This window comes from Protopterus annectens, chromosome 11.part0, assembly GCF_019279795.1.
Source record: "Protopterus annectens isolate FY-2018-M chromosome 11.part0, PAN1.0, whole genome shotgun sequence".
Classification (NCBI taxonomy): domain Eukaryota; kingdom Metazoa; phylum Chordata; order Ceratodontiformes; family Protopteridae; genus Protopterus; species Protopterus annectens.
Window position 1 is genome coordinate 500,233,554 of NC_056745.1, and position 21,575 is coordinate 500,255,128.

The 21,575-nt window shown below is 45.5% G+C and overlaps 1 protein-coding gene across 2 annotated transcripts in view; it reads right to left on the reverse strand.

The window, feature by feature from the left end:
* Nucleotides 1-21,575, reverse strand: part of CNOT2 (CCR4-NOT transcription complex subunit 2) — a 2,080,381-nt gene that overhangs the window by 1,631,813 nt on the left and 426,993 nt on the right. For both annotated transcript variants that reach the window (XM_044087993.1, XM_044087992.1), the window contains exon 4: nucleotides 14,851-15,036. In XM_044087993.1, coding sequence (XP_043943928.1) covers nucleotides 14,851-15,036 — 186 coding nt within the window. The remainder of the gene's footprint in view (nucleotides 1-14,850; nucleotides 15,037-21,575) is intronic.

A 21,575-nucleotide genomic window follows, 5' to 3' on the forward strand; every position in this document is an offset into this window, starting at 1 on the left:
CTCTGCTGGTCTTCGGGTATAAAGGCATCAGCCGACGCCATTTTCCTCAGTGTTTCTTGCCCCAGATGCCAATTGCCCTCTAGGAAAGCTAAATTTTGGATAAATGCCAATGTTTCCAAAATAGTAGAAGGCAAACACAAAAAATAAGCATGTATGTACATATATACAAACAAATACACCATAAGAGACCCCCCCCCCCAGCTAGCTATTAGCAGGGTAAATACCCTAGGAGTACCACAGAGGGGAAGGAGGGTGGGTAATCCTGACTGCAGATGCTATCCTGTTCGGACATCTACATTTATGGTAGGTACAAAACTGTACTATGTCCTTCAAGGATGCATCTGCAGTCATAACAAATGGGTAGGATACCATAGCCAAACTAGGGAGGAGGAAGAAGAATTATGGTGTAGTTAGGATCCCTTGCAATACAGCAGTGGCAAACCCTGCTCGGGATCTAGAGTATAGAGGTAAATTATAATGCTTGGCAAATGTATGCACGGAGGTCCAAGTAGCCGCCTCAATAATGTCCTTGGTTGCCACTCCTCGTAAGAAAGCTGTGGTAGTGGCTGTAGCCCTTGTAGAATGAGGTCTTATGTTCTGTGGAACTGGTTTTCCATGGTAGGAGTAACAGAATCTTATGCAATTTCCTATCCATTTGGAGATTGTCTGTTTGGAAATTGCTTTTCCTTCCCTTCCTGTTGCATAGGCTACTAAAAGCTGGTCAGTTTTTCTGTTACTTTTGGTTCTGTCCAGGTAGTAGCGTAACTGTCTATGTACATCCAAGGTATGCAGCAGCCTTTCCCCAATGTTCTGTGGATTGGGAAAGAAGGTAGGTAGGTGGACTGCCTGGTTTAAAGACACTCTGGATACCACCTTAGGCATAAATGTAGGATTAATTCTCATGGACACTCTATCTTGATGGAAGATTAGGAAGGGTTGTACTGCCATTAAGGCCTGTAGTTCCGAAACCCTCCTTGCTGAAGTAATTGCCAGTAGGAAGGCAGTTTTCCATGATAGGTGTTGAAGATCTGCTGTTGCTGCTGGTTCAAATGGAGGGAGTGTCAATTTTTCTAGCACAAAGTTCAAGTCCCATGCTGGTAATGGTGGTTTCCTAGGAGGTTTTACATTCTTGATCCCTCTGAGGAATTGCCTGAGTAGAGGATGCGAAAAGACAGGTGGATCAAAGCTGTATTCTGCGGAAATAGCTGATGCATGTATCTTGATGGAGGAATAGGACAGGCCCGTATGTAGAAGCTCTGCCAAGTACTCCAGGATGTTAGCAATATCTATGTTCGAGACATCTTTTCCTCTTTCAGTACTCCAAATGACAAACCTTTTCCATTTTCCTGCATAGTTCCTTCTTGTTGAAGGTCTGCGGGCTTCAAGGATAATGTCTTTAACCCTTTGGGATAAGTCTGGGTTAGTTGCTGTTATGTGATGTTCCAGGCAGTCAGTTGCAAGGTTTTTAGGTTTGGGTGCATGATGTTGTAGTTGTTCTGAGTTAACATCAAAGGCATCAGGGGTATTGGCCACATTCTCCCGAGACATTCTCCTCAGCAAAGGATACCAGTGTTGTCTTGGCCAATTCGGAGCTATCAGAATTATCCTTGGACGTTCCTTTTTGATTTTCAGTAGTACCTTGTGCATCAAAGGAAGAGGTGGAAATGCATATGCTGTCAGGCCTTTCCAACTGAAGGATAGAGAGTCCACCTTCCATGCTAGTGGGTGGCATGTCCTTGTGCAGAATTTTTTGAGCTGGTGATTGAGTGGGGATGCGAATAGGTCTATTTGTGGCATTCCCCATTTCTTTGTGATGGCCTTGAAGATGTCCGGGTGTAGCATCCATTCGTGAGCATCCGAGGTGGTTCTGCTTAACATGTCTGCTAGGGTGTTTTCTTTTCCGGCACAAATATTGCCTGTAACTGGATGTTGTAGCTCAGAGCCATATTCCAAAGGTCCAGAGTCATTCTGCATAGGGGTATGAATGAGTGCCTCCCTGTTTGTTGATGTACCACATGACTGTGGTGTTGTCTGTCCTTATCATTAAATGGCCTTCTTTGAGGAATGGTTTGAATTTCTGGATTGCTAGTTTTACTGACAGCATTTCTTTTGGTTTATGTGCAGGTGCAGCTGGTCTGGAGTCCACAATCCTTGTATGCACTTGTCCAACATGTGCGCCCCCCAGCCTAGGTCTGAGTCGTCCGTTGTGATGGTTTGGTTTGCTTGAAAGTTGTGGAAGGGCAAGCCTGGGTTTGACTGGCATGCTTGAGCCCACCATAGGAACTCTTGTTTCAGGCATGGGATTAGTGGGATTTCGGTTTCTAAGCTGTGCCTGTGTTGAGACCATAAATTCTTTAGGTACCACTGTAGTTTTCTCATATGCAGTCTGGCATGGGGACCAGGATTATGCATGATGCCATGAAGCCCAAGGCCTGCAGTACTTTTCTTGCTGTTAGTTTGTGCTGCTTTGTTAATGCCAAGAAGTAAAGAGGAGTTGTGCTTGTTTTTCTGCAGTTAGGAATGCCATTTGTTTTACTGTGTCCAATTCGCACCCAAGAATGTTCTTGTCTGGGATGGTATCAGTCTTGACTTTTTAAATTGACTGTGTATCCCAGGGCTTGTAGTAAGCAAATGACTCTTTGTAAATCTGTTGTCAGCTTGCTTTTGTTGTCCGCTTGTAACAGGCAGTCGTCCAGGTATGGATAAATTTGGATTCCCTGTAGCCTGCAATGAGCGATTACTGATGCCAGGCATTTTGTGAATACTCTGGGCGCAGTAGATAAGCCAAAGGGCAATGCTGAGAATTGATAATGCTCTGATCCTGCAAGAAATCTGAGGTATCTTCTGCAATTTGGTCGTATGGGGACGTGCAGGTATGCCTCCTTGAGATCTAGAGTTACCAGCCAACACTCCTTGCCCAGCATGGGAAGAAGTTGCTGTAGGGTCAGCATTTTGAATTTTGGTACAATGATGTATGTGTTTAAGACGGACAGGTCGAGAATAGGTCTCCAACTTTTCTCTTTTCTTGGACTAGGAAGAATCTGGAGTAGAATCCTTTGCCCTGTTGTGTTATTGGTACTCTTTACACAGCTCTCATCTTTGTTAATTGAGCTATCTGCTTTAGAGCTTCTGTTTTTTGATTTGGAGGTAGGTTTGGCATTCCTCTTTTTACTGGTAAGGTGTGGAAGTGGAACCTGTAGCCTTGGTCTATGGTTTGCAAAATCCACTTGTCTTTTGTGATATAGTGCCAATTTTTCGAAAATAAGGCTAGCTTTCCGCCTAAAGGTGCTGCTATTTGCTCCCTGGTAGGCGGTGTCAGAGCCAAGTCACTGTGATTGTCCTGTTGCAGTGGCAGTGGTTGTGTCTGTGCCTCTCTGGTTATTGCCTTGCCACTGGCGTCCTCTATAGGCACCTCCTCTGGATTGATTTCTGCCTCTAGAGCGTCTATTCCTGCCTCTTTGAGATTTTGAGGAGTCTGGAAAGGACCAATTTTTGGCAGGCCAGTTCCTGCTAAACCTTGGGGGCTGAACCTGTAAGAAATCCTTAACTGTTTGTACAGATTTTGCCTTCTCTTCCATTTTCTTCATTACTTGCTGAGCAGGTGTACCAAATAGACTGGCCTTATCCATAGGAGCATCTAACAGCTTTGCTTTAACATGATCCGGCAAAACCTGTTCCTTCAACCATACATGCCTTCTTATCACTGTGCCAGTCATGGCTGATCTAAATGAAGCCTCCAGTGCATCATAGCCACATTTTAAAGAATGGTTACTAACCTGCTGAATGTTATTCACCATTTCTAAAACATATTTCTTATCTAAGGAGTCATCAGAGGACAGCTTTTTAGTTAACTGATCAAGCATAAACTCTTGGTATTGGATCATGTGAAACTGACAGTTTAAAGCTCTAGCTGAGAGAGTAGCAGAGGTGTAAACTTTTTCCCCCATCTTTCTAAGGACCTGGATTCCCTTTCAGAAGGGAGAGGGTTTTTTGCTGAGGTCGAAGCTACTGCCTTAGGCCCCTGGGATATAGTCTCAGGATCTGCAAGTGGGGCCTTGTATAGGTGGTGATGAGTGTCTGGCACCCTGTAAAATCTATCTGGTTTGGCAGGGGCTGGAGGTAAAGTATCAGGAGCAGTGCAAACATCATTAAATGCATCATCCACAACAGGCAGAACTGGAGGTATAGCTAAGGGCCTATGTTGTGGTAAGTGCAGAAAGGTCCTAAGCCTTTTTCTTGAATCTGAGAAATCTTGTCCCTGCCATTGGAATTGTTCTCTCATGGCATGTAAGGTTTCCCCAAAGGAAAATTCCTCTGGTGGAGAGGCAGATGGAATGGATTCTTCAGCATCGGAATCTTCATAAGTAGAAAAAGGAGCCTCTGGCTGGTCTGTAATGTCTGAGTCATCCGAAGAATCATCAGAGGACACTGGCTCTGGGGGCTCTGCTCTAGGTCTCTTTTCTGGAGGCTGAGAGGCCCTGTCTGGGTGAGATTGGGATCCCCTAATTAAGGAGATTAAATCCTCTGCCAGAGTAAGCATTTGTGAACTAGAAGTGGGCCTATGTGAGGGGGTCTTAACAGGCACTGATTTAACAGTTTTGGCTGCTTTAGCCCTGGCAAAGGCCTTTATAGACATGGCTGTAGGAGGCCTAGCAGCACCACGTGCTGGGGTAGAGACATCCAAAGGGATGGTGTCTGATAATTCACTAGGAACCACAGTAGTAGGCAAAACTTCAGAGGCCGATTCAACTAAGGTAGCAGGAGCCTCAGTAGTAGTCATGGATTCGGCTGAAGATTGACCCGTTTCGGTTTCGCCGAAACCGAGACACTCATGCTTGCTTAACCGTGGTTTCGCCGAAACCGCGGACCACGAGTGTCGGTCTTTTCTTTGCGTTTTAACAATTTGGGTAGGCGGAGGATCCGACGGCATAATGTACGCACAATCTGAGCCGAAAAACTGTTCAGCAAACTCCGACCGACGCCTAAGTGTTCGTCGGTTGAAGGAAGCACAGGCTAAACAGGCTGCTACGTCGTGGTCTGGGCCTAAACAAGGTAGGCAGTAAGAGTGGAAATCTTTATGAGGTATTTGTTTCCCACAAGTTAAACAGTTATTTACTTTTTCTGACATCGGCTGAGGCAAGAAAGAGTCCCCAACGGGGTACTTAGCTTTTTAGAAGTCTTCGAAGTAGTATTCGGTAGTAGTAATCTGTGGATCTGACCGACCGGCACTTGCGAACAGCTTCTGCTTCGGGCGCCACGCGGCAAGAAAGACTGAGGAAAATGGCGTCGGCTGATGCCTTTATACCCGAAGACCAGCAGAGATGACGTTGGGTGAAGTGCGACATCAGCCGAAGCCGGACCCAGACTTTGGAATCCGGCTGACCGAAGGGCTGCCTGACGACAGGACAACCCATTTGTTATGACTGCAGATGCATCCTTGAAGGACATCTTCTTTATGTTAAGTTGTCTATCTCGCCTTCATTCTTGCTGGCTGGGACAGCGTCCCTAGCACCTCAATCCTGGGTGGCTCATCGGAACAGACTCTTCAGAACAGTGGAACCAAAATCAGCTCTGCTTCTGGAGGCCACATCCAGTTTATAATGCAAAATGAAGGTATGTGGATTAGCCCATGTAGCTGCCGCACAAATAGTTTCCATTGGAAATCTGGCTTGAAAAGCCACAGAAGTAGCTAGAGCTCTGGTGGAGTGACCTTTGGGTTTAGCAGGGAGCTCTTTTTTTCTTAACTGATAAATAAAAGTAATAGTACAAGTCAACTATTTAGATAAGGTGACTTTTGACACCGGTAAGTCTTGCTTTCCCTCAGAGTAGGACAGGAACAACTGGTCTGATTTTCTGGTTTGCTTGGTTCTATGCAGGTAAAAGCGTAATTGTCTATGAACGTCCAGCTGATGTAACTTGCATTCCGCCTTGTTGGAATAATTTGGAAAGAACACAAGTAGTTCAATGGACTGATTCAAATTATAATCAGAAGTAACCTTTGGAAGAAAGGAAGGATTAAGTCCGAAGAGAAACTCTATCTTTGTGAAAAACTAAGTAAGGAGGACGAACACAAAGAGCCTGAAGTTCAGAAACTCTTCTAGCCGACGTAACTGCAACCAGAAGAAGGGTTTTCCAAGAAAGAAACTTCAAGGAGCAAGAAGCTACTCGTTCAAAGGGGGGGGTAGTATTAGGGAAAATAAAATCAAATTTAGATCCCACGGAGGCGGGGGATCCCTTACTGGGGGCCTGAGTAGAGTGGTCCCTTTAAGAAAGGCTTTACAAAGCTTATGGGACATGATGCTTGAATCAGATAGGCCCTTATGAAAATTTGAAATTGCAGCTAGCTGAACTCTAATCGTGGCAGAAGAGGATCCAGTTCGAAAAAGTTCTGCTAGAAATTCTAAAACAGAGTGCACAGGGGCTGAAAAAGGGTCTATGTTCTTGGTCTCTGCCCATAAGGAAAAACATTTCCACTTACTAGCATAAGTTTTTCTAGTGGTGGACTTATGATTTCACGCACCGAATGGGAAATGTTAGGAAGCCTGGCTAATGTCGGAAGTGGAGAAACCAAGCTGTGAGCTGGAGAGAATGAAGAGATTGGTGCAGCCTGCCCGACTGATGGATCAGGTAGTCTGGAATTGGGTCCAGGGCTGCTCCAGAAGGTGATGATGCAGGAAAGGGAACCAGATTTGTAGAGGCCAGTAAGGGGCAATGAGGATAATTTTACATCCCAATGTGGTAGCCTTCTGAATTAGTTCGGGAATCAGGGGAAACGGAGGGAATGCATAAAGTCGTCCCTGAGGCCAATCGTGAACAACAGCATCTCTGGGGAAGTGTCCGAGGAGAGAGAGGCACTTGCTGTTGAAGGGGGTGGCAAAAAGGACGCAGCAAGGCTGACCCCATTTGCGGAAGATTTTGTCCGCCACAGTCTGATTGAGAGACCACTCGTGAGGCATGAGAATTGCTCTGCTCAGCCTGTCTGCTATAACGCTGGACTTCCCAGGGATGTGCGCTGCTATCAGAAACCGTTGGGAAGAGATCGCCCACTGCCCAAGTCTGAGTGCTTCTCGACATAAGGGATATGACTTGGTTCCGCCCTGCTTGTTGATGTACCATACCACTAACATATTGTCTGTGTGAATTGCAATAGTCCCGGTGGGAAGAGAGTCCTGAAGAGCTTGCAACGCTAAAAGCACGGCTCTCATCTCCAAGACATTGATATGTAGATGGTACTCGTGAGGCTGCCAGGTGCCTTGGACTGTTCTGCCCTGAAAATGCCCACCCCACCCCATCAGGGAGGCGTCCGTGGTCACCGTAGCTACTGGAGGAGGAAGAACAAATGGTCTGCCATGGTGTAATGATAGGGAAACCATCCACCAAACAAGTTGGTTTTTGCATGACTGAGTGATCAAAATCTTGAGAGACAATGGGAGTTGCTGGAAGGATCATTGCGTGAACATCATCCACTGAAGAATCCTCATGTGAAAACGTGCAAGGGGGACTAGTATTATAGCCGCTGCCATGAGACCCAACATGTTTAGGACGGATCTGGCCTGAATCCTTTTGCATCCTAAGAAGACCTGGACATGCTGTTGAATGGTTAAACACTCTGTATACTGGGAGAGTGGCTGACATGTCCTTTGTGTTTAAGTTTGCACCTATAAAGGTAATAGATTGACAAGGAGACAATGCAGACTTTTCGAAATTTATTGTGATGCCTAGAGTAGAGCACGTTCGGATGGTGTAGTCTCTGGCTTGCAGCAGGTGATGCCTGGTGGTTGCAGTAAAGAGCCAGTCGTCTAAATATGGAAACACCTGGAATCCTTGCCGTCTCAAGTGAGTGGTTACTACTGCCAAACATTTGGTGAACACCTTGGGGGCTGTGGTGAGACCAAAGGGCAGTCCTCTGTACTGATAATGACTGGCTCCCACCCGGAAGCGGAGGAATCTTCTGGAGCGTCTGTGCATTTTGAAATGGTAGTACACGTCCTGAAGATCTATGGAGCACATCCAATTGTCCTGACCCAGAAAGGGTAAAATGGACTGTAGCGTGACCATCCGGAACTTCGTTCTTTGCACAGACCTGTTTAGTCTGCTGAGATCCAGAATGGGTCTCCAGTCCCCTGTCTTTTTTGGTACCAAGAAGAACCTTGAGTAAATTCCGGATCCTTGTTGGTCTGCTGGGACTGATCGGATGGCTCTTTTCCTTAGCAGTTTTGAAATTTCTTGAACTGCCTGATCCCTTAGATTGGGTGGAACATCTGGAAGGGACTTGCTGGAAAGGAGTGGAGTGCGAAAGAAGGGGATTTTGTAGCCTTCGGATATTATAGAAAGTACCCATTTGTCTTGTGTTATACTTTGCCAGGCTTTTGGGTACAGCGATAATCTTCCCCCGACTGCCTCCGAAGGTGGACAGTCGGGCAGCACTTCAGGGATGCTGGAAGGGCTTGTCAGAGAAAGATTCTCTTTGGCCCTGATTTTGCAGACCCCCTCTGCCCCTAGGGCGGCATCTATTGTTGTTCCCTCCTCTGCTCCTGGAGGAGAACTCTCCACGTGTGTCAGGCATGGCTCCCTGGGACTTTCGGAACCACATTTTCCCACTCTTCTGACCCTTGGGATACGGTCTTGAAGGAGTGGAAAAACAGACTCCAACGGCAGAAAGAGCCTTGCCTTCCTGCTCACACCTGGTAAGGGTATCCTTCATCTGTGGTACAAACAGAGCAGAACCACCAAAGGGGGTGTTGGTGAAAGATGCCCTGAAGGGTTCCGCAAAGTTGCATAGCCGCATCCAAGCGTGTCTCCTCAAAGCCACACCTGTGCCTGCGGCCCTACTCGCTCCATCGACTGCATAAGAGATGAGCCGCATGGAGGAGTTTACTACAGAATTTAGAGTTGCCAGCTGGGAGGCAATCTTAGCCTGAACCCCCGAAGCTGATGGATCTTGAAGGGTATCTCCTAAGTCTTTAAGGAGATCCCTTTGAAGGCGGGTAAAATGGCACAAATAGTTCAGAGACTTCATGGAAAAGGTCGCTGAGGAAAACATCCACCTCCCATATCTGTCCATCGTCCTAGACTCCTTGTTAGGGGGATGGACAGATGAAGAAGTTTCAGCCAACTCCTTTTTAGTGGCCACTGCTGCCACCATGGCATCAATGGGAACACCCTTGATCAGAAATTGCTTGTCCTGAGGGGCAGTGATGAATTTTGTGGGCCTGCGGGGAGTTGGTTCCATTGTGTCTGGAGCTGACCACGCCTTTCGAGCCACCACCGACATCAGTGGATCGAAAGGCGGAGACACCCAGGAGGTGGAGGGTCGGGAACTAAACGCGTCCAGGAATACCGACTCATCCTCAGAAGGGTTAAGGGTAGTCCAGTTCCCCCTCTGCCTAAGGATTTCAAGGATGTCTGAGAAGGAGACGTCCTCAGAGGGGGATCTCGGGGACCCTTCCGACTCCTCCAAGTCGGTATCTGAAGTGACAGACTCAGGTGAGTCTACATGCTTCCTCTTGCATTTCCTCTTTCGAGGGGGCTCCTCTGAATGAACGGGGGAGGCCTCGGAAGAAGAAGATACACCCAATGGGGTGCCCTGGAGCGCTTTTTCCCCACACTTGGGGTCTGTAGGAGGGTCAGAGGCAGGAGCAGGCACCATGGGGGGAGGAGCCGATGGGGCGGACCGTGAGGCTGACTCAGATGCCAGCACACTCCTCATGACCTCGAAGGCATCCCTTCCCGATACCGGAGAAGGCTCTGGCGAGACCGGAATCCTTCCTGGCACCGAGAGAGACGGCTCCGAAGCCGATGTAGGAGCCGAACTCACCTGCGCCGAAGCTCCGAGAGGGAGAACGGGGTCGGACAAGGGTCCGATGCCACTCGCCCCCTCGGAGTGGTCGAGGGAGTCCCGGCGCCCAGATCCCTCCAAGGACAGCACCATGGAAGAGATCGGAGCCGATGACAGAACCGAAAGGGGAGGTATCGGTGCCGACGGACCCACGGTTCCAGCCACAGCATGCTCCGGCTCCGAACTCAAGGGATGAGTCGAAGGAGGAACTATTGTAGAAACAGTTAGAGCCGAACCCTGATGAGGGGGGCTGGATAGCATTTTGGCCAGGGTCTGCGACTTTAAAAGCCTGCTCACCACTCTCGCCAAATCATGGTCAGATAGCCTAAATGACCGAGAAGAGTGGGATCGATGACTCCGCTCAGATTGCAATAAGGGAGACCCTGGAGCCGAGTGTATTGACTCCAAGGATGGTGACCTGGAGCATTTTCGACTCCCTGAAGGTTCCGACCCGACTGGGAAATAGGTACTTCGGATCCAGCCGGAGCCGAAGTTGACGTAGAGATAGGTACTTCGGTTCCAGCCAGAACCGAAGTTGAAGCAGAAGCTATACCCGGCGACGGCTCCGAGCTGGGAGCCGACGGCTTTGATGGCCTAGAAGGTTTCACTGACTGAGTCTTTGCCGGTGATCCTTCAGGTTTAAGCAAACCCCTAAGGATAAGCTTATTCCTACACTCCTGCAGGACTCTTGGACTAAAGGCGTGACACACCGAACAAGAGTCCTGCAGGTGTAGGGAGCCCAAGCAGTAGACACAAGAAGTGTGACCATCTGTCAGTGACATTTTCTGACAGCATGAGTCACACTTCTTGAATCCAGACACTTTAGTGTCTTTAGACATTCCTGTAAAGGAAAGGCACAATACTAATAAAGAGTACCAAGGGGGAATTGGTAACTAGAAAAAAACACACACAGTCCACACAAGTTACCACACCCAAACAGCACACACACAAAAATAGTATAAGATAGTCTAAAACTAACCTACAGATACTACAATTTTTATAGAAAGAATTTACAATGTTAAAGATAAGTCTCTAACTAAAACGGCCTACCCTAACGGAAGAAGGGGGGAGGGGGGGGGACTCTCTAATAAGAAAACGAGTTTTCAAGGGGGGATTAAACACTAGGAATACCTACAACTATGAGAAAAACAGTAAATATTTAAACCAATAATATACAATAAACCCTAATATATAGTAATAAAGTGAAAAATATACGACCTGAGCCAGTAAACGCAACCTTGTAGCTAAAGCGGCAAACGAGATCTGGGTATCTAGCTCCAGGCATCAAGGGATATAGGGGGCCTCGAGCCAGTAAGCAGCTCTCGAGCTTTTGAAGATGGCCGAGTCGGAGCCGAGGATCGGCTCTGAACCCAACCAGCAAGAATGAAGGCGAGATAGACAACTTAACATCTATAAATATAAAGGTTATACCTCCAACAAAAAAGCAAATACAAAAAGCCTCTGAGCATAGTAAAGGAGAGTAGAGGTATAGCCACAAGAAGTAAGGGGGCTGGAGGGAGGGTAAACAGGACTACAACAGTGAAAACACTCTAGCATCTACATTTATGGTAAGTGTACACAACTGTACTATGTTCTTTGTGTTTCACTGTTGCAGTCATTACATTTGGGTAGATTCCCAAAGCTATGGTTGGGAGGAGGAATTCAGATAGCATTAGGACCAGCTATAAGGCCCTGCAAGACTTCAGTGGAAAAGTCAGCTGTGGATTTAGAGAAAATCGGCAAATGATAATGCTTGGTGAAAGTATGTACATAACTCCATGTAGCATCTTCTAGGATGTCCCTGGTAGGGACGCCTCTGAGAAAGACTGTAGAGGTAGATGCAGCCCTGATCCCCTGGGGGATAGGTTTTCCATGGTGCTTATAGCAGAAAATAATGCAATGGTCTATCCATTTAGAAATGGTTTACTTTGAAATAGCCTTCCTTCTGCCCCTGTAGGAAATGCTACCAGCAGTTGTTCAGATTTCCTTTGAGGTTTAGTTCTGTCCAAGTAGAATCTAAGTCGTCTGTGCACATCTAAGGAATGCAGTATCCATTCCCCTTTAGTCTGTGGATTGGGAAAGAAGGTTGGTATATGAATGGACTGATTAAGAGCCACACTGGATACCATCTTGGGCATGAAGGATGGATTGGTTCTGAGGGACACCCTGTCCGCATGAAAGATGATGAAAGGCTCCACTGCCATAAGGGCCTGTAATTCAGATACCCTTCTAGCTGAAGTGATTGCTAAAAGGAAAGCTATTTTCCAAGAAAGAAATTTTAAGTCTGCAGTAGCAGCTGGCTCGGAAGGAGGTAGAGTGAGTTTATCAAAAACAAGGTTAAGGTCCCAGGCTGGGGTTGGAGCTCTCCTGGGTGGTCTTAAATTTTTGGCCCCTCTGAGGAACTGCTTGAGCAGTGGATGAGAGAAGAGTGGAGGTTCTGTGTTATAATGAGCTGAAATGGCTGAGGCGTGGATTTTAATGGAGGAAAAAGACAGGCTCTTGTGAAGCATCTCAGTTAAGTATTGTAAAATCTGAGGTAAATTGGGTGCTGCTGTGCTCATCCCTTGAGATTGGTTCCAGGCATAGAATCTTTTCCATTTTTCAGCATAAGATTTTCTAATACTAGGCCTCCTTGCCTCTAAAATGATATCCATCACAGGTTTACTGAGGGATGGTAAAGGAGAGATTATGTAATTAGCCAGGCTGCAAGATTCAGTGTTAGAAGCTGAGGGTGCAGAATCTGGTTCTCCTACTAAGATAACAGGGAAGGAATCTAAGGCAAGTGCCATGGGGATAACTGTGACACACTGCGCAGGAGGGGGTACCAGTGTTGGCACGGCCAGTCTTTAGCAATCAAAATCATCATTGGTTTGTCCTGTTAGATTTTTAGTAGTACTTTGGAGAGCAGAGGCAGGGGGGGGGGGGGCATAGACCGATAGGTTTTTCCAGCTGAAGGACAAAGCATCCACTTTCCAGGCTTGTTTGTGGGGAGTTCTTGTGCAAATTTGTCCAATTGGTAGTTTTGGGGAGAGGCAAACAGGTCTATATCTGGGCTCCCCCATTTGCTTGTTAACATGTTGAAAATCCTTGGTTCCAGTTTCCACTCGTGGGTCCATGAGGTTTCTGCTTAGTCCGTCTGCCAATGTATTTAATTTTCCTGCAGGAATTGAGCTTGTAGGTGCACTTGGTAGCTCAAGGCTGTGTTCCACAATGCCATGGCTAGTCTGCAGAGGGGGTAAGAATGTGTATCCCCCAGCTTGTTTATGTACCACATAACAGTGGTGTTGTCCGTCTTTACCATTAGTTGTTTAAGGATGAAATGGATAAACTGAGAAAACAATTCAGTAAGAGAGGCTATAAGAAGAGAGATAGATCTAGGGATACATGCCAGTACTGAATTGCGCTCGAGTAGGGCAAAAACGTATTTTGGCAGACCCAGTGACCAATTAGGAATAAGAAATAGACTACCTGATTCAATAACTATACCAGTACAATTTAATACTGATATTAATAATATTATGGATATATTTAGGAAACACTGGCCTGTACTCCTTACTGATGATAGAATCAGAGCAGTAGTGGGAGATAGACCTAAGTTTAGGTATAACAATAAAAAGAATCTCAAGCAGCTATTATGCTATCCAGATAAATATGAGAGTGTTGATGAGTGTCCTAGTTTTCAAGGTACGACCCCTGTGGCAAATGCAATTTCTGTGAGTATATTGAAACAGACAGCAGTTTTATTAGTCATAATGATGGATGTAGGTTTTATTATAAGGTGCAGGCAGACTGCAATACTAAAGATGTAATTTATTTGGCTCACTGTGTAGAATGTTTTGCATTCTACATAGGGAAATGTAATCGTAGGCTAAGTGACAGACTAAGGGAGCACCTTTATTCAATAAGAATTAAATATGAGAATAATGCATTGGCTAAACATATTATGCTAGAAGGTGAGCATCATACATTTAGGTTTCGAGTTATAGATAGGACATATGAATCCCCAAGGATGGGAGATGTACGCAATTTTACTGAGAGGGTGGAGTCACAGTGAATCCTCAGGATGCAATCATATAAAGGGTAAGGTCTTAATGGCCAGGTCCCATTAAAGCCTATTTTAAAAGCAAGGAGACTGTTTAGATAGATGGAAATGTCTATTTTTCATATATTTGTATTGATGTGTCTGTGTGACTTATATATATGTAAATTTATATAAAAATTATCCTTATCAATATAGTTTTTATGTAGATATTTTATAGGTGTCACGATTTTATTATGTGTTGCAGGGGCATGTTATAGTATGCTTTACTGATTGGCTAGATAGGACTACTTAACAATGATTCTCTGCTATCTTATTTCATCTGACGAAAGAGCAGTGGACTGTTACTGTGAAAGCGCTTATTCTGTTTTAATAAAAGACTATTTGTGAAAGATGTGGTCTTCAGCCTATAACTGAATTTGCCTGCTGTACTTTCCGGGTACCATTTTGGTGTTTTGAACTTGTGTTTTTTGGCTGGTATCTAGATTTACTCCGTCTCCGGTAGTTAATTTTCCTTTTGAGTTTTTAAATGTTACTCTAACCCACTTAAAAAGTTAACACGTTCTGCATCAACAGGTATCATCTGAACAGTAAGAAGTACAAAACAAATGCCTGGCATTATTGACTGACTAATCCACAATGACTTAACAGAAAATCAAAAATGTTAGGGGCATCAAAAATACGACAAAAGTCAGGAATGTTCTGAAAAATACTAGACAGTTGAAAGAGTGTACTGTACGATGAAAAATAAAACAGATAAAAATCCCTGGATGTGACATCTAAAAGAACAAAAGCTCTTAAAATGCAGTTTGTCCACCCCGAACAGTGAAAAATAAATGCTAAACTCTCACAGTGATTTGCTTTGAGAGCCTGAGTGAAATCAGTCATCAAAGATATTGAAATCCTGAATGCCACAGCACTATTTGCTGATTTGAAATATATTTTTAACTCAAAAATCCAAAAGGGAAATTACCTGTTTACTGTAAAAGGCTGCCGAGATGGTTGCTGCTTTGGCATGCATATTATGCTAGGTGAACTTCTGCTGTTTGGACTACCTAACCCTGAGCTGCTTATGCTATTTGTTCTGCTTGGCATTCCAATCCCCTGTCCAACCTGCGAGTGATTTAACATGTTCCTGGAAGTCATAGGTAATATACCTCTGCAAAAAGAAAAAAAGGGTAAAATTAGTCACAGGTTTACTACACATTTAAGACACCTAATAAGGCAGTGTGTTAGGTGGCAACTTCTGTTCTACTTATAAACAGTCAAAGCAGACTTTACACTAAAAACAACTGTATCATCTTATGCAACAGCTAATCATATGCAAAGAGTTAACTTCCTTCTTGACAACATCAGTTTTATATTAGGATAAATAAAGTACAGTTGTGTACACTTACCATAAACGTAGATGTTCTAGTGTATTCACTGTTGCAGTCATCACACTTGGGTTATCTGCCTGCAGGTAGCCCTCAGTCGGCCCAAATACCAGAGTCTTGGGATTTCTGCGTCGGATGCTGTCTCTTCTTCCATTAAGTCAAGTCGTCAGAGGTATAAAACATGCAGCCGACGCCATTACATCACGTTTTCTTGCCCCAGATGTCAGAAGCCCCCAAAATGGGAAGCAATTAGATGGTGTGGAAGACCTCCAGTAAAAAGTAAATACCACTGCCATAAAATATGGCCAAAAAAGAGGATAGGTAGTAAGTATAGAAAAGTCAGGGTGCTGAAGGGAGGGTAATCAGGACTGCAAGAGTGAATACACTCGAACATCTACATTTATGGTAAGTGTACACAACTGTACTATGTTCTTTGTGTTTCACTGTTGCATGCAGTTATCACACTTGGGTAGATTCCCAAAGCTGAGGAAGGGTGGAGGCAGTCAAGAAGTATTAGGGCTGGCTAGCAGGCCTTGTAAGACTGCTGCAGCAAATCCAGCTCTGGATTTAGAAAAAATAGGCAAGTGGTAATGCTTGGTGAAGGTGTGTACAGAACTCGAGGTTGCAGCTTCCAGGATATCCCTGGTGGGGACTCCCCTGAGAAATGCTGTAGAGGGGTTGAGGTAGCCCTAGTGGAATGGGTTCTGATCCCCTGTGGGGTAGGTTTTCCATGGTGTTTGTAGCAGAAATGCAGTGTGCTATCCATTTGGATATGGTTTGCTTTGAAGCCCCTGCAGCAAAGCTGACTAGCAGCTGGTCAGATTTCCTGAAAGGTTTAGTCCTGTCAAGGTAGAACATAAGCTGCCTGTGCACGTCCAAGGAGTGCAGGATCCTTTCACATTTATCCTGAGGATTAGGGAAAATGTTTGGTAAATGGCTGGATTGGTTCAAAGCCACACTAGATACCACCTTGGGCATAAATGATGGGTTAGTGCAGAGAGAAACCCTGTCCGCATGGAAGATGATGAAGGGGTTCCACAGCCATAAGGGCCTGCAACTCAGACACTCTTCTTGCTGAAGTGATGGCTAGAAGTAAGGCTGTTTTCCAAGAGAGGAACTTTAACTCTGCTGTAGAAGCAGGCACAAGGGGCAGAAGCGTGACCTTCTCCAGTACAAAGTTAAACACCCAGGCTGGAGTGAGAGCTCTCCTCGGATATCTTAAATTTTTGGCTCCTCTCTGGAACTCTTTGACCAGAGGGTGAGAGAAGAGGGGTGGCTCAGTATTGCAATGAGCTGAGATGGCAGAGACATGAATCTTAATGTCCTTTCCCTGAGACTGGCTCCAAGAACAGTATCTTTTCCACTTTTCTGAACAGGATTTCGTAACACTAGGCCTCCTGGCCTCAAGGATGACATCCAGCACCTGTTTGCTGAGGGCTGCTGCTGACGTATTCAGGGGATGAGCCAGGCTGCTAGATTCAGGGTTTGAAGCTGAGGATGCAAATTCTGGCCCCCCCTGCTGGGACAGCAGGGAAGGGGTCTGAGGTAGGTGCCAGGATGGCATTAATGTCAGACTGCGTAAAGGTGGGCACCAGTGCTGGTGTGTCCAGTCTGGTGCAATCAGGATTGTCCTTGGCTTGTCCTATTTGATCTTTAGTAGAACTTTCGAGAGGAGGGGCAGAGGGAGAAAGGCATAGACTAACAGGTTTTCCCATGTAAAGGACAGGGCATCCACTTTCAATACTTGGCTGTGGGGAGTTCTCGTACAAAATTTGCTCAATTGATGGTTCTGGGAGGCAGCAAAGAGGTCCACCTCTGGTGCCCCCCACCTGTGGTTCAGAAGCCTGAATGATTTTGGTTCCAGTCTCCACTCATGTGGGTCCATTAGATTTTTGCTTAAGTCATCTGCCAGTGAATTTAGTTTGCCTGGCAAGAATTAAGCTTGCAGGTGCACTTGAGTGATCAAGGCTATGTTCCACAGAGCCATGGCTAACCTGCAGAGTGGGTAGGAATGAGTTCCCCCCTGCTTGTTTATGTACCAACAGTTGTCCTGCAAGGATAAGGTATTTGAAGGCTGTCAGTGCATTCTGTACAGCTAACATTTCTTTTTGATTGATATGCAGATACATTTGTATTGAGCTCCATTTGCCTTGAATGCATTTGCCTGCCATGTTAGCCCCCCATGCATAGTCTGATGCATTTGTTGTCAGGGTTTGGGCGGTGGGGGGGGGGGGTTGAGTGAAAGGGAGTCCCTTTGTTGTGGTAGTAGGCCCCTGCCCACCAAAGGAACACTGTCCTTAGGCAAGGAATGACAAGAATAGTACAGTTTTGTACCTACCATAAATGTAGATGTCCGATAGGAATGCATCTTGCAGTCCTTACAAATGGGTAGTCCTGTCGTCAGGCAGCCCTTCGGTCGGCCGGATTCCAAAGTCTGGGTCTGGCTTCGGCTGGTGTCGCACTTCACCCGACGTCATAGCTGCAGTTTTTCGGGTATAAAGGCATCAGCCGACGCCATTTTCCTCAGTGTTTCTTGCCCCAGATGCCAGGTGCCCTCTTGGATGGCTAAATTTGGATAAATGCCAATGTTTCCAAATAGTAGAGAGCAAACACATAAAATAAGCATGTATGTACATATATACAAACAAATACACCATAATAGATCCCCCCAAGCTAGCTGAAGGATAGCAAATACCCTAGGAGTACCACAGAGGGGAAGGCGGGTGGGTAATCCTGACTGCAGATGCATTCCTATCGGACATCTACATTTATGGTAGGTACAAAACTGTACTATGTCCTTCAAGGATGCATCTGCAGTCCTTACAAATGGGTAGAATACCATAGCTAAACTAGGGAGGAGGAACAAAGGAGAGATTATGGTGTAGTTAGGATCCCTTGCAAAACAGCAGTGGCAAAACCTGCTCGGGATCTAGAGTATAAAGGTAAATTGTAATGCTTGGCAAATGTATGCACGGAGGTCCAAGTAGCAGCCTCTATAATGTCCTTGGTAGCCACTCCTCGTAAGAAAGCTGTGGTAGTGGCTGTAGCCCTTGTGGAGTGAGGCCTGATGTTCTCTGGAGTTTTCTTTCCATGGTAGGAGTAACAAAATCTAATGCAAGTTCCTATCCATTTGGAGATTGTCTGTTTTGAAACTGGTTTTCCTTCCTTTCCTGTTGCATATGCTACCAGAAGCTGGTCAGTTTTTCTATTGGACTTGGTCCTGTCCAGGTAGTAGCGTAATTGTCTATGTACATCCAAGGTATGCAACAGTCTTTCTCCCCTGTTCTGTGGGTTGGGGAAGAATGTAGGTAGGTGGATAGCCTGATTTAAAGACACTCTGGATACCACCTTAGGCATAAATGTAGGATTTGTTCTCATGGACACTCTATCTTGATGGAAGATCAGGAAGGGTTGCACTGCCATTAATGCCTGTAGTTCAGAGACCCTTCTTGCTGAGGTGATTGCCAGCAGGAAAGCAGTCTTCCAGGATAAGTATTGTAATTCTGCTGTTGCTGCTGGTTCGAAAGGGGAAGTGTCAATTTTTCTAGCACAAAGTTCAAGTCCCATGCTGGCAATGGTGGTTTCCTGGGAGGTTTTACATTTTTAATTCCTCTCAGAAACTGTCTGAGCAGAGGATGGGAGAAGACAGGAGGATCCAAGCTGTATTCTGCTGAAATAGCTGATGCATGTATCTTGATGGAAGAATAGGACAGGCCTGTATGGAAGAGCTCTGCCAAGTACTCCAGGATGTTGGCTGTGTTTACCAGTGCCACATCTTCTCCCTTTGCAGTACTCCAAATGAGATATCTTTTCCATTTTGCTGCATAATTCTTTCTTGTTGAAGGTCTACGAGCCTCAAGGATTATGTCTTTAACCCTTTGGGATAAATTTGGGTTAATTGTTCTTATGTAATGTTCCAGGCAGTTAGCTGCAGAGTTTTCAGGTTTGGATGCAGGATGTTGTAGTTGTTCTGTGTTAACAGCAATGGGATCAGGGGCAGTGCCCATATTTGTTCCCGAGACATGCTCCTCAGCAATGGGTACCAATGTTGTCTTGGCCAGTCTGGAGCTATCAGAATGATCCTTGGACGTTCCTCTTTGATCTTCAAAAGCACCTTGTGCATCAAAGGAAGTGGTGGGAATGCGTATGCTGTCAGGTTTTCCCAACTGAAAGATAGGGAGTCCACCTTCCAAGCAAGTGGATGGTACGTCCTTGTGCAGAATTTCTTTAGCTGGTGATTGAGTGGGGATGCAAATAAGTCTATTTGTGGTAATCCCCATTCTCTTGTGATGGCTTTGAAGATGTCCGGATGCAGCATCCATTCGTGGGCATCTGTGGTAGTTCTGCTTAATATGTCTGCTAGAATGTTTTCTTTTCCTGGTACAAAAATTGCTTGTAACTGAATGTTGTAGCTCAGAGCCACATCCCATAGGTCCAGTGCCAGCCGGCATAGAGGATATGAATGTGTGCCTCCCTGTTTGTTGATGTACCACATAACTGTGGTGTTGTCTGTCCTTATCATCAACTGACCTTCTTGGAGAAATGGTCTGAATGACTGGATTGCCAATTTTACTGCCAGCATTTCCTTTAGATTTATGTGCAGGCGCAGCTGGTCTTGAGTCCATAAGCCTTGTATGCACTTGTCCAGCATGTGTGCCCCAACCGAGGTCTGAGGCATCTGTCGTGATGGTTTGGCTTGGTTGACTGTTGCAGAAGGGCAATCCTGTGTTTGATTGACAGGCCTGAGCCCACCATAGGAACTCTTGCTTCAGGCATGGGATTATTGGAATTTTGTTTTCTAGGCTGTGCTTGTGTTGGGACCACAAATTCTTTAGGTACCACTGTAGCTTTCTCATATGCAGTCTGGCATGAGGGACCAGAATTATGCAGGATGCCATGAAGCCTAGGGCTTGCAGTACTTTTCTTGCAGTTAGATGGTTCTGCTTTGTTAATGTCAAGAAGTAGAGAGGTAGTTGCTCTTTCTTTTCTGCAGTTAGGAATGCCATTTGTTTTGATGTGTCCAGCTCTGCACCCAGAAAAGTTATTCTTTGGGATGGAATCAGCCTTGACTTTTTTATATTGACTGTATATCCCAGGGCTTGCAGCAGGTAAATGACTCTTTGTAAGTCTTCTGTTAGCTTGCTTTTGTTGTCTGCTTGTATCAGGCAGTCGTCCAGGTAGGGATAAATTTGGATCCCCTGAAGTCTGCAATGGGCAATTACTGATGCCAGGCATTTCGTGAACACTCTGGGCGCAGTAGATAAGCCAAAGGGCAATGCTGAGAATTGATAATGCTCTGATCCTGCAAGAAATCTGAGGTATCTTCTGCAAATTGGTCGTATGGGGACGTGCAGGTATGCCTCCTTGAGATCTAGAGTTACCAGCCAAGACTCCTTGCCCAGCATGGGAAGAAGCTGCTGTAGGGTCAGCATTTTGAATTTTGAAACAATGAGGAATGTGTTTAAAGCGGACAGGTCGAGAATAGGCCTCCATTTGTTCTCTTTTCTTGGTACCAGGAAGAGTCTGGAGTAAAATCCCTTTCCTTGTTCCATAGATGGTACCTTTTCCACAGCTCTCATTCTTAATAATTGAGATATTTGCTTTAGAGCTTCTGCCCTTTGAGTAGGTGGTAGGTTTGGCATTCCTCTCTTTCCTGGTAGAGTATGGAAATGGAAAGTACAGTTTTGTACCTACCATAAATGTAGATGTTCGAAGATCCACATTGCTGCAGTCCTTACACTTGGGTAGTCCGCTGTCCTCGGTCGGCCCGACTATCAAAGTATAAGGCTGACGTCGGTCAAGGCGCATTTGACTGACATCAGGACGTCAGGGTACAAATGCGCATGACCGACGTCATATCCTCAGTCTTTTCTTGCCCCAGATGTCAGAAGACCCTAGAAATAAAGGTCAAAACCAAAAGACAGCAAACCAACAACCAACCATCCTAGCACTAATAATATGTACAATATATACAATATACACCCTATTAACAACCCAACCCACACAACCGCCTCCAAGAGGGAAGGAGGGAGGTAAATTGGACTGCAGCAATGTGGATCTTGAACATCTACATTTATGGTAGGTACAAAACTGTACTATGTTCTTCATCTCACATTGCTGCAGTCCTTACACTTGGGTAGAATCCCAAAGCAGAGGTAAGGGAGGATGGCTAAACTATAAGGAAGCAGGAGCTGCCAAAATGACCTGCAAAACAGCAGTGGCAAAACCAGCCCTGGATTTAGAGTAAAGTGGAAGGTGATAATGCCTAGAGAAAGTATGCACTGAACTCCAAGTAGCTGCCTCCAAAATATCCTTAGTTGCC